This window comes from Dermacentor silvarum, chromosome 1 (assembly GCF_013339745.2).
Source record: "Dermacentor silvarum isolate Dsil-2018 chromosome 1, BIME_Dsil_1.4, whole genome shotgun sequence".
In the NCBI taxonomy this organism is placed as follows: domain Eukaryota; kingdom Metazoa; phylum Arthropoda; class Arachnida; order Ixodida; family Ixodidae; genus Dermacentor; species Dermacentor silvarum.
In genome coordinates, this window is record NC_051154.1 from 387,352,266 (window position 1) to 387,365,580 (window position 13,315).

Here is a 13,315-nt window from a genome sequence, read left to right on the forward strand (position 1 = left end):
GGATCATACATATTTCTCATTATTAAATAGTTGAAATAACCAATTACACCATCACATCTTAATAGTCATAATTGCAAATACATAATTCCCACCATAGTAGAGCTTCGCTGGTCTTCCATCTCCATCCCACGGGAAGGGCTGACAGTTTTTTGAACTAGCTATAATGAGATGTCGCCCTCAAGTTGCGGCTTCCTCATTGCAGGAAATCGTGGGTTCTCGCTGCTCTCCTGGCCACGTCCACCAACTTTCGCTGGTCATCCAGCCCTGGGAAAGACATCATGGGCTCTCACAGTTCTTCCTTGTACACTTCTGTCTTGTCTGAATTGACTGTTGTATTGTATCATCTGCCATCTTCAGTTTTTGTGAGGGTCCCGCGGGCCCCGAGCACTCCATTACTAAGTGGCGCAGGGTGCCCGGGACTCCGCAAAACTTGCAGAGGTACGCGAATTGTGTTGGAGATATCCCATGCAGTAGGATACCATTAACATATGAGTGTGTTTGCAGTCTTCTTAAATTAACCGTCCTCTTTGTTGAGTTTCAGGTGATGTAGGGGGTACATTCTGCGTTCGAGTCTTTGGCGCGGTAAAACATTGGCGCATTTATTCTGGATGTTTTCCTGTTTCGTCGCCTTTATGGTCCCCTCTGGCAGGAATGCCCGACTTGTATGCTCTCGGGCTGCGGCATCGGCTGCTTCGTTCCCCGCCAGGGACTTGTGTCCCGGCGTCCAGACGACGTAGGTCACTGGAAGATATTGCCACGGGAAACAGTATAAATGAAAATATATTTACAAACTATTTACAGCGAGCTGTAGCACTGCCAAGATGGCGGAAAAACAATATTTTCAATCGTCGTCTTCTTCACCCCAGTGGTAAACGTCATCATTGACCCATTAAGCGCAGTCCCGTGACATTAACCTCCGGCCGGAAAAGCGCCGACCCGGCGCCTAAGAGGTGGGCCAAAGGTATGGCTTGAGGCGGGCCACGTGCACGACGTCTGAGGAAGGAGAAGACGTGGTAGAATCGAGCGGGGCTATTTTGTAAGTAACGTCTGTCAATGGTTGCAGGACGCGATAATGGCCAGAGTATCTCCAAAGTAGTTTTTTCAGAAAGGCTAACGCGCCGAGGCGGAACCAGACAAGGACAAGATCACCCGCACTAAAGTGGGCGTACCCGTGGTGGGCGTCCTACAAGAAGTTCTGCCGTGACTGCGACGCAGAGAGGCGAAGACAGGCAATGGGACGTGCCTTTCCTGCTGTAGCAACGGCGTCGTGTGCGTATTCAGTAGGCAGTGCGTCAGGGGTCGAAATAAGTGTATCAAAAGGGAGCGTTGGTTCTCGTCCGTATAGAAGATAGAAGGGAGAGTAGCCGGCACTTTCATGGCGTGAGGAGTTCTACACAAAGGTGACAAAAGGTAGCACAGTGTCCCAGTCATGGTGATCAGACGAAACAAACATAGAGATCATATCAGTGATCGTGCGATTCAGACGTTCAGTAAGACCGTTCGTTTGGGGGTGGTACGCAGTTTAAAGTTTGTGTTTGGTGGCACAAGAACGAAGTAAGTCTTCGATGACTTTAGACAAGAAGTAGTGACCCCGGTCGGTGAGAAGCTGACGAGGAGCGCAGTGATGTAAAATCACGTCTTGCATCAAGGAGTCAGCGACGTCTGTAGCGCAACTGGTCGGGAGAGGTCTTGTCAAAGCGTAACGGGTCGCATAATCTGTAGCAACGGCAATCCATTTATTGCCAGCGGTGGAGAGAGGGAAGAGGCCGAGAAGGTCGACGCCAACACGAAAAAATGGCTCGGCTGGTATGTCAATAAGCTGGAGGAGCCCAGCTAGAGGAAGAGCAGGCCTTTTCGAGCGTTTGAACGACTCGCAGGCAGCGACATAACGGTGAACAGAACGGTAGAGACCGGGTCAGAAAAAGCGCCGCCGTACACAGTCATACGTCCTGGAAACAGCAAGGTGGCCGGCTGTAGGGAGATCATGCAGTTGCTCGAGTACGGTCGCCTGAAGATGTGCGGGAACGACGAGTAGTAGTAGTTCCGGCCCCTCGGGGTGCATGTTCCGGTGATATAATGTGCATTTACAATGACGAACAGGCGAAGGGACCGGTCCAACGAGCCAGACTGCAGGCGATTGATGAGGTCATTTAGAAACGTGTCCCGCCGTTGCTCGTCACCAATATGGCTGAAAGAAGAGAGCGAGATAAGGCCGGACGGTGTATCCTCCGTGGTAGCCTCGGGGGCGTCAACTGGGTGCGGAGACAAACAGTCGGCGTCCTGGTGTAGTCGGCCGGACTTGTACACCACAGTGTACGTGAATTCCTGGAGACGTAGAGCCCAGCGACCTAGACGTCCAGTAGGGTACTTGAGGCTCGAAAGCCAGCACAGAGCGTGGTGGCCAGTGGTAACAGTAAAAGGCCGTCCGTATAAGTAGGGGCGAAGTTTCCTAACTGCCCAAACAAGAGCGAGGCACTCGCGCTTGGTAATGGAATAATCCGCCTTTTTCATTTTCCTGTGCTGCCCTCTGCCGCACGCCTCTGGAAACGTTTTGGAAGGGTGCCGGGGTTTTCGCCGGTTGATTTTTGAACCTGCGCCGATGTTGAGTGCGCATCGGTTGTGTGTTTCGTGGATCACGAATAATTATTAATGGCTTCTCCGAGGCAGCATGTTGTTACTGGAAGCCTTGTAGCACTCACCGACTATATACATATAGGGTGAGCAGGTCTGAGTGCGCTGTTTTTGTTAACAGTGCGGCCGACATACAAAGACATGTACGCTGAGTTCCGTCTGCCGTCGCATCTCCTTTGGAGTTTGTTGTCGCTGACTTCTGCACTTGCACCTCGCCTTTCTTTATTATTTTTACACATTCTTTAGACATTTCGCATAAATAAGAAGTATTTGAGCGCGCAGCCTTCCGCGTCGGATTTAGCAAAGCGGTGCACTTGTTTACATCGACCTCTACAGTCATACATCGTTGTTAGCGTCAAGTATTTGGGGAAAAGGCGCATCGCTGATATGAAATAATGACCAAACACACATACCTGCGCATGTGAGCCGTGTTCTACCGTGAGACGAGTCAGTATGAACGGCTGACCTACTTAATAACGGCGACTGTGACCTAGTTACATATAACGGGCTGTTAATTTATTACCGATTCTCGCTTTTCTTTAACTTCATCATACTTACAGATTGCGCGTGTCATATCATTATTAAAGAAAACAGTGCTCGCATAAGCGCTCATTTAAAGGCCGTGTTGTTCTGCCGCGAAAACGCGGCAACCGCCGTGTTTATGCTGCTGTACCGAATGTATCGTCTCTTGTTTCGCGTTTGGCGCATAGGTAAACAGTACATCTCAGGAATTAAGAAATGGGTCAGCATGACAACACGTACAGACCCACCCATCTATACGTTGCGAATGGGACCGGCAGCCTACGGGAACGGTGACGTATATATATATATATATATATATATATATATATATATACAGATGGCACGTCAGTTGGGCCGAGCGCTCTGTTCCCGCCTGCAGCTTATTGTGTACGCGCCGTGCGAAGCGAAGAGTAGTTTGTTTCCAATCGCTAAGGCCAGAACTGAACTATAAAAACAGTTTCCTAGGTGCTTACTTTTCAATTCAGGTCCGCCGGCAGCGGGTGCACGAACTCGACGGCGCCCATGCCTAACCTTCGTTGAACAGGATCAACATTGACTAAAACTTCATGCGCATGGCTTGCGAGGGTTGAAGCTTGTGCATTTCAACTTCATAGGCATGTTATGACTCACTTTGAGCACGATTATTTATATGTACAAACGAAAGCGTTGCGGTTATCGCGTTATCGTTTCGACGGCCGATCGCGCGGGGTTCGGTCGAACGATGGTCGACACGTTGATTTTATCGGTGCCGTCGACAAGAAAGCCCGTCGCAGTACGACAACTTGCGCTCGTCGGTTGCGTCTTGTAGGCCTGGTATGATAAAATGGTCTCAGCGACACGCTGAATAGTCGGCCAATCGTTGGCGTGAGCGTCTTGTCGGTCTCGTATAACGACCCAGTGTTACCACGCCTGACTTAACGAGTATGTGAAGTACGTGAAGTCATGCATACGCTGCCGCTACCAGCAAGTGAGGGCCGACGCTGCAAGAAGTCTTCGTCAGCAACGTGATGTCTTTAAGTGCCGTCCAAGTATAACGCACACAGGGGTTTATCGATAAATTTGCTATTATAGCCATCAATGCAAGGCGGCAACTATATACGTGGTTCCCTGTGCAGTCCGGACGAAGCCCTCGCCGCTTTCAATTTTAAGGTGGAGTCGCAGTCTTACGCTACGTAGTACGTTTTCAGTACCGCACCGACGTCGAGCATACATTGTAATGAATGAATGAATAAAACTTAATTTGGAACTGTGGAGTTTCAACGCGGTACACGGCATGAGTGTTTGCAGTAGCGTGCGTCCGAGTGTTTTTTTTTTTTTTCGCAGGACTTTCCCCTGAGATGGGGCTGCGCGGACGCGCGCGCGACCCTTCCAAAACGTTTCGCGACTAATCCGCCAGGGCAGGGCGCATGCTCCGCGGGGCCGTTAAAAAGGCGGATTGGGCTCGGCAGGGGAAAGAACCCCGCTGGCGTACGCAATCACTCGATCACAACCACGTTGGCATTGGGCTAAGACAGCGCCAATGCCACAGCAACTCGCGTCTGTGCGTACTTCAGTTGGAGCATTGGGATCAAACTGGCCGAGAATCGGCGGGGTATTGAGTAGCGTGATGAGGTGTGAAAAGGCTGTGGCTTGAACGAGACCCCATGAAAACGGAGCGTCTTTCCTAAGAAGATCTGTTAGTGAAGGGCCTATGTCTGCAAAATTTCTGACAAATCGGCGGAAATACGAGCACAAGCCCACAAAGCTCCGAACATTCTTGGCACAAGTTGGTGTAACTCCCGGAGGTGACGCTGCATAGGACCGACGACCTATAAAGCCTCTTTTAACCTTGCCCCCGCATAAGAACCAACTTGCCGTAGAAGTGGATGGCCTGCCCGTTACTGCACTTATCCACACCGGTGCACATATTTGTATCATGAGCTCTGATCTCCGTGAACGCTTACACAAAGTGCTAACACCTCCAGAGTCCCGCGTTGTGCGTGTCGCTGACGACGGAACTCCGGCCGTGCAGGGAATGTGCACCGCACGCGTGAGCGTCACTGGAGCTGCGGGATGGTGCAGGAGCGTCTCGGAGCGGGGAGTTGTTACGAGCGGGAAACTGCAGAGACCGATTGACGTCGCGGCAAATGTCAAAAAATGAGCGAGGGGAGAAAGGTTGGCGATACCGGCAGTAACGGGAAATATGTCCATCGCCGTGGAAATGATAACAAATGGGCTTATCCTCCTAGGTTCTCCATTGGGCCGGATCATGATAGCGGGCAACGTTGCTGTATTTCTGTAAGGTGGAAGAGCAGAACTGACCCGAGGGTGAGAAAGGGAGGCAACAGGCTGGAGTCCCACGTTAGCCAGCTCTTCCCTCACGATGGCTTGGATTAAAGAGACTGTCGGTCGGGAATCGTCGGAAGGGCGTGCGAAATAGGAAGGGGGCCACGCCGCCTCCATTTCACGACGCACGATGCGGAAGAGGCTATCATTGGTCGGTTGCTGATTGGGTGGCTGAACGTCTGCGTAGGACGATGTAGAGGTCGCGTTTGGAAGCCGCATGATTTTTTTTGGAAGCGGGTTGTAGCGCACGTGTTGCATGGTGAAAGCAGTGTACAGCGGCAGTTTTAAACCGCGTTAGGGAAGCTAGCGGAGGTAGCCGGATAGCGAGATTGCCGTACGGCTTACCGTGGGGCTTTGTTCAGGTATTTTGGTGGCCTTTCTCGTTAGGTGGTCGGGCGGACAATGGTGCGGCAGGCTAGGAAGGACAGGGGTGATGACGAGCTGGTGCAGTGCGAGGAGTGCAAACGTTGGTGTCATTTGGACGAGACGCACTTCGCCAGTTTAGCCGACGCTAAGGAGGCTAGCTTCGCGTGCAGGGCGTGTGAAGGATTTAAGGGGGCTGTGCGGCGGATGGAAGGGGAATGGGCAGCTAGTGTGGAAGAGCTCAAAGGGGAGCTGAAGGTGGAGCGAGAGCGGCGAATTCATTTTGAAACTCGGATCGGCGAGTGGCTTCACAGGGAGGGGGCCGAGGCCGTCCTGGTAAAGCGAATAGCTGGCGAGCTACAAGAAGAACGGAAAAAGCGGGCCGTGCTGGAAGATCGGGTGGAGGCGCTAATGGCACAGGTGGCGCGTAATCCCGGGTCAGCTCAGGCGGGCGACGGGGACAGCGCGGAGACTCAGGAAGAGGCATGCCATGAGAGCAGGGAGGGACGCCTAGGGGCCGTTGAACAGCAGGCGAGAGCCGGCGGCAACACGGCGGTTCCACAACTCTACAGCGAGGTAGTGCGGCAGGCTTCGGGTGGGAAGGGACGAACGGCAGGAAGCACATCGTCAGGTGTCAGTGGCGCACGGCGGGTGGAGAAACAGCTAGCGCGAACTGGAGGACGACAATCGCAGGCGGGAGGCAAACGTGTAGAGCGAAGGGTCCTAGTGGTGGGGGACTCCAACGTAGCTAGGGTTAAGGAGGGCGTCCTTACAACAGTGAAGGCAGACGGGCGAGTGAGGGTGAAGGCCCATTCAGGGAAGTGCATGGTTTATGCAATGGCAAAAGCTCAGAAGGTGGTATGGGACAACATGGAGCATGAACATCTGGTCGTTATCCATGCTGGTCTCAACGATGTGCTGAAGGGAAGGAGCCAGAACCTAAACAGACAGTTAGAGGTTGGGTTGCGTAAACTCAGAGAAACCTCTGCGAATGTGCATGTGACCATATGCACAATCCCAGAGGTCCGGGGCCAGGCTAGTGGGATGGAACGGAGTGTGCTTGAGGCTAACCGGGTCATTAGGGGTCTGAGCCGACCACTTGGGTACGGCATAATGGAGGTAAACCGGGAAGTGTGCGAGTCTGGCTCCCACCCTTTTGCACAGGATGGCATTCACTACAGTGGTGCCACGGGCGAGAGGGTAGGTAGTAGGATAGGGCGCCAAGCTACGGCTTTTTTGGGGGGACCCAGAGCCCTAAGACCACCAGTGTAGACGAAGACGGACCCAGAGAGGCCCCAAGATTCAAGAAACGTAGAATCGGTAGGAGAATAAATAGACGTAAGCACCAGGTGCAAGGTCATTCTGACATAGGGTACATTAACATGCAAGGTGGCAGGGATAGGCTGAAGTGGGAGGAGGTAGACGAGCAACTAAGGCAGGAAAAACTGATGGTATACGCGTTTGTGGAGACACATCTTAGGAACATGGAGCAACCTCCCTGTAATCCTGACTATGCATGGGAATATTGCAATAGAACAGAGGGCAGCAGAAAAGGGGGTGGAATTGGTGCATTCATTCATAAAAGTATGAATTGGCAAAGGGTCAAACAGGAATGCAAGGAGCATTTATGGCTAAAAGGGAAAGTTGCAGGAGAGCAGACACTCCTTGGCTTTGTATACCTGTGGACAGGAGAAAATGCCAAAGAGGAAAACAAAAAAAAATGCTGGAATGCATATCAAGTGACATTAATGAGCTAGGAGAAGGGTGCGAGATTATTATACTAGGAGATATGAACACACATAGAAGACATGGACGGGTACACAGACTCAACAGGCAACATGATGCTGGATATGTGTGAAATGCACGACTTAGTTGTATGCAACAGTACTGAGAAGTGTGAAGGGCACATAACATGGGAAGTAGGGAGCCTGCAGTCGACGATAGATTATGCACTAATGTCACATAGGATGCACGATAGGCTGAATGTAATGAACATAGATGAATATGGCTCCAGAAGTCTAGGTATGATCACAAACGTATTAAGGTGAGTTTTAGAAGGGAAATGAAAGTAGGTAGGAGGCAAGATGAACAACCAGGTGGGATATTTTACTCGGAAAGCAGCTTGAAATAGCAACCCAGCAAATTGAGGAAGTAATTTCAGAGGATCTAAAAAACAGAATGGACATATGCAAATTTAACAGGGCTACTTGAGCTAGAGCTTGCTAAGGTACAGGTCAGGACAAAGGGGAACAGAAGACGTAAACCCAAGAGCTGGTGGGATGAGGACGTTAAGAAGCCCATAGAGAAACGTCAGAAACCATCCGGGGAACACAGATATTCAAAGCAGAGGGGTGAACCAGAAGCTGATGTAGGCAGAAAATGGAATAACTTTTTAAACTGTAGAAGGGAAGCATCCCATTTGATCAATGAGAAGATCAGAAGAAAGGGGAGCCAATGGTTGTCAGAAGTAAACAAAAAGGATAGAAAATCAGCGAAGAAATTTTGGAAACATCTCAACCCCTTGAGTAATAAGACTAGCCTAGAGCAGCGGCTTATAGCTACACTTCAAGGTGTTCGGCTAGAGGGAGATGAGGCAATGGAACATATAAGAACAACGATGACAGAAAATTTTAGAGAACGAAACATAGCATGTGCTCAATCAGGTGAGGATAGACTAGTTAGTGCAGTGGCTCCACTGGCACAAAGCGAGTGGGAAAGGGCAAAAAAGAGGGTTCCTAGTAGCACGTCGACAGGTCCTGATGGCATCCCAATTATGTTGATAAAGACATTGGGCCCAAAATTTAAGAAAGCATTAAGAGAGGCAGTGAGCAAAATGATAATGGACGGTAAAGCCCCCGACGGGTGGAGACTGAGCAGGATGAGCATGATATATAAGGGAAAGGGGGACAAAGCCGACATAAACAACTACCGTCCCATAACAGTGACGTCAGTGGTTTACAGGGTGGTGATGCAGATTATAAAGGACAGACTGCATGGCATGGGTGGAGAGCAAGGAGGTGCTGGGGGAACTACAAAATGGGTTCCGAAAACAAAGAAGGTTAGAAGATAATCTGTTCTCATTGACACAGTGTATTGAAATAGCAGAAAAGGAACACAGGCCCCTATGGCTTGCCTTTCTGGATATCAAGGGAGCCTATGACAGTGTAATCCAAAAGGATTTGTGGGACATACTCGGCACTCTAGAGGTGGAAGATGGAGTAAGAAATCTTTTAAAAGATATCTATAAAAGTAACAAGGTGCTTATAAAATGGGAAAACAAGGTATCTGGGCCTATGGAGATACAGCAGGGGCTTAGGCAGGGGTGCCCTCTGTAACCTCTGTTGTTCATGCTGTATTTACAAGGATTAGAGAAAAAATTAGAGAGGAGCGGACTTGGCTTCAACCTTTCCTATTTCAAGCAAGGAGAATGGATTAAACAGTCATTACCAGGACTGATGTATGCGGATGACATTGTACTTATGGCTGACAGCAAGGAAGACTTGCAGAGATTAATGGACATCTGTGGTAAAGAGGGAGATAGCTTAGGTTAGAAGTTTAGTAAAGAAAAATCGGCAGTCATGACTTTTAATGATAATCAGGGCAGCGAGCATAGGATACAGGAGGTTACGCTGGAGGTGGTGGATAAGTACAAATATCTTGGAGTGTGGATAAACAATGGGGCTGAGTACCTAACGGAACATGAAAAATATGTGACGGCTAACGGTAGCAGAAATGCAGCTGTGATGAAAAATAGGGCACTGTGGAATTACAATAGGTACGAAGTGGTGAGAGGGATTTGGAAAGGGGTGATGGTCCCTAGTTTGACTTTCGGCAATGCGGTCCTGTGCATGAGATCAGAGGTTCGAGCAAGGTTGGAAGTTAAGCAGCGAGGGGTAGGTAGACTGGCTCTGGGAGCCCACGGAAATACACCAAATCAGGGGGTACAGGGTGACATGGGATGGACGTCATTCGAGGGCAGGGAAGCCAGCAGCAAGATAGAATTTGAGGAGCGATTGAGAGAAATTGCAGAAAAGCGGTGGGCAAGGTGAGTTTTCTGTTATTTGTACATGAGAAATGTTTATACAAAATAGAGGAAGGTGACCAGAAAACTGTCAATCAAATATTTGGACTGCAGGAGGGGTGCAAACCAGGAAACAGCGGTTAAGAAAAAGGTTAAGGAAACAGAGAGGGGTCTGTGGAAAACGGGGATGCAGACGACATCAGCACTGGGAACATACCGAACTTTCAAGCAAGAAATTGCCAAAGAAAATATCTACGATAATTCTAGGGGAAGCTCTTTGTTGTTTGAAGCCAGGACGGGAGTATTGCGGACTAAGATGTACCGAGTCAAGTACCAAGGTATAGACACGTTGTGCTGTGCGTGTGGAGAAGAAGAGGAAACGGCTGAACACCTCATACTTTTCTGTAAAGGGCTTAACCCTACAGTGCAAGGCAACGGGGCTGATTTTTTCAAAGCATTGGGGTTTAGGGACAGTGAAGGCAAAATATACTTTAAGCGGGTAGAAATAACCAAACAGAGGTTATCTGATTGGTGGATAAAATCAAGGTAGGGGTGAAATTTCAACCACCATAAAGTACAAATTATGTTAATAGTCATGGCTAGGTGGCGTATGCCACCGCCCGATTTAAAGGGTTCAGCCTCATCCATCCATCCATCCATCCATCCACAGCAAAATGGCAGCCTCCGCGCTTGTTTGAAACAGCTGACCAAAAAATCGTCGGTGACCGAGCATCGACAATCCCCGTAAACTGGGGGTCACAGCATTTCATGATGATAGTTGTTGTCTTGGTGCATTCTCCGATACTGGTGTTGGAACTGAAACGCACAATGACAGCCTCTACACTTTCAATGAACAGCTGACGCAGGATCGTCAGCTACCGAGCATGCTGGATAATCCCCCTAAACTGACGGTCGCAGTATGTCTTAGTTGGCGTCTCGGTGCATTCTCCGTATTACTTAGTGTTGAAATCGTTGTCGCTGATCGTGAGCCAGACAATGTATGACTGGTTGTCACGGCTGCGATGCTTCGAGAGAGCATGCAACTCCAACAGCCTCTTGTACCACACCGATAACTGCATCGTCTGCTGCGTCGACGAAATTTGACATGCAACGGTAAGTTGCGGCGTTGAACAGACGGCACTGATGTGGATTGCTCATCTTTTTCTTTATGCAGACGCGCAAGTTGAAGAACGGCGAAGCATTTATTCGTGACGGTGAATAAAAGAGACGAGTGGCGGTCTGTATGTTTTCCTGAATATTTTCTTCTCCATTGCTGTCAAGCTTCCAGACGACGGTGCTTGTTCATCACAACGCCGTGGCTCCGCGGGACAGTGCCTCTCATATCAATCATCGGCAGTTCGAAATTATAATTAACTTTATGGAGAGGAATCCACGCTTAGTTAAGTCATCAGGAGATCTGCACCCAAAATTAACCGCTCATAGAAAAAAGGGAATGTGGGAAGAGCTCGCCAATTTGCTTAATGATGCCGGGCATCCCATGAAACCCGCGGTGCAGTGCTGGTGGAATAAATTCGTATGTCGCGCCAGGACAGCTCTCCGCTGAAATGAAGTGAGTAAAGCAGGCGTGCATGCTTTTCGGTAAGGTTTGTTTTGAATGTTTACGCAAATCGCGTTACAGGACAACGGGCGGTGGTCTCATAGGAGGAGCGGGTGCTCGCCCTGCTTGGGCCAGCAAGCACCGTGCCGACGAGGCCGGCGCCCTTTGCTCCGAGCGAATGCGAAGCTGCTTTGTTTCTGTTTATACCTTCAGAATGCCAAGTTTGGTAGTCAAAAGTGTCACCTGTCCTATTGTCTTGCGTAACAAAGCGAGAAGGAGGGGCGTAATCAGATTTTGTAAAGAGAACCTGTAGGCAACGAACGATGCTAGACCACCACTTGTCATCACAAATCAAGGTCTTACAGGCATTGCTGTACTGCATTACAAAATATCCTTTACTTTTCCTAACTTTTGTGACCTGTGTTAGCCGCTGTCAAGCTTAACAGTTGGCTTTTCATAAACACAGAGCGACTCGCAGCAGCCTGGGCCATCATCGGTAGACAGGAGCGGCACCTCTTGTGCGTCCACTGCAGGAGCTGCAAGTGGTGTCAGCCGTAAGTCTGCAATTTGTTACGTAATTGTGACCGAACACGCAAAAAATGTGTGCGTGTAATCTCAATATAGCTGTAATAGTACTAGATGAAATGCACCTTGTAGTACTTTATACACACGTGAAATAAACATGTTCAGAAAAAAATGGGCACCACACAGAGAAGATGTACTCGAGAGAGATACTACTACCAACTGATTTTATTGCTGCTTGGTCAGCCCCAGTATATGCGCAAAGGCACAGCAAGGAAAAACAAATATGCACAAAAACCCTGTAGATCACCAACTAAGGCAATGTGACGTTTCTTGCGTGGTATACATGTTGACATCTGTTGGGCTGGCAAGGAACATATGTGTCACGACACATTTCAGTAACGCGAAGGTGTAATGTGTACTGTAAGGGCACAGTAAATGGGCACTGGTTAATTGTCGTATGACAGAGAAATAAAGTAAGCTTCACAGCGGCGATGAGATGAAGAGAAAATACAAAACTTCTTTTTTAACAACTCAGGACACATTAGATTAAGTTTGAAGCCCTTAGAATAAAAATAATCAATCATTACAATAAGGAAAAAAACTTTAAAATATAATTCAAATTTTTAAGAGTTCAAACTTTACATTAGCGCACAATTAAATTTTTCTTCTCAGCTGCAGTGACACTGATGTCAACGTTTTCGAGTTCTGTGTGCTTTGTACTTTATGTGGCTCAATTTCATGTTATTGTGCAATAAGGATACCCGACAGCTAAAGAGCATTGGTGACAGGTCGCACAAACCATGTGAACATCCTATTTCAGAAGATATTGCAGGGATGTACAGGCATAGTGCAGTTTTTGCTCAGGAGTGGAGCATCATAATTGGCTGTCACGTTGGAGGACATGCCATTGATATTGAACAATTGGCCCAACACTGAAATCACTATAAGGAAGCAAGCAATGTAGTACTAGATGTTGTAATGAACTTGTTGCATGCAGCGAATTACTGGATTACATGTTCATGGCACCATAATATGCTGGCAGTAAACATTTACTTACTATGCTCAAAAAGGTGTTTCAGTGCCCCTTTAACGTGGCATGCTTTGCACGAAATGCATTCGGTAGCCTAAAGCAAGTGATTATTTGAAAATAAGAATAGTGCGAGAGACATGGACAAAAGAAAAACAGACACCTTTTACATGTGCATACTGTTGTTTGTCCCAGTCTTCTGCTCAGTTCTTATCTTAACATGACATACAAACGTAACCAAGTGATCACCCTTCATATCAAGTGATTATATGTGAAAGACACGTGAAGTTGATGTGTCCAAATGTGGCATATTGATTAATAGGAAAACCGAAGGTGTACTAGG

At 48.6% G+C, this 13,315-nt stretch overlaps 1 protein-coding gene across 1 annotated transcript in view; it reads left to right on the forward strand.

Annotated features, from left to right (window-relative positions):
- Window positions 1-13,315, forward strand: part of LOC119446191 (fatty-acid amide hydrolase 2-A-like) — a 334,649-nt gene that overhangs the window by 24,101 nt on the left and 297,233 nt on the right. The window contains 1 exon segment of the mRNA XM_049663200.1: window positions 11,887-11,974. Coding sequence (XP_049519157.1) covers window positions 11,887-11,974 — 88 coding nt within the window.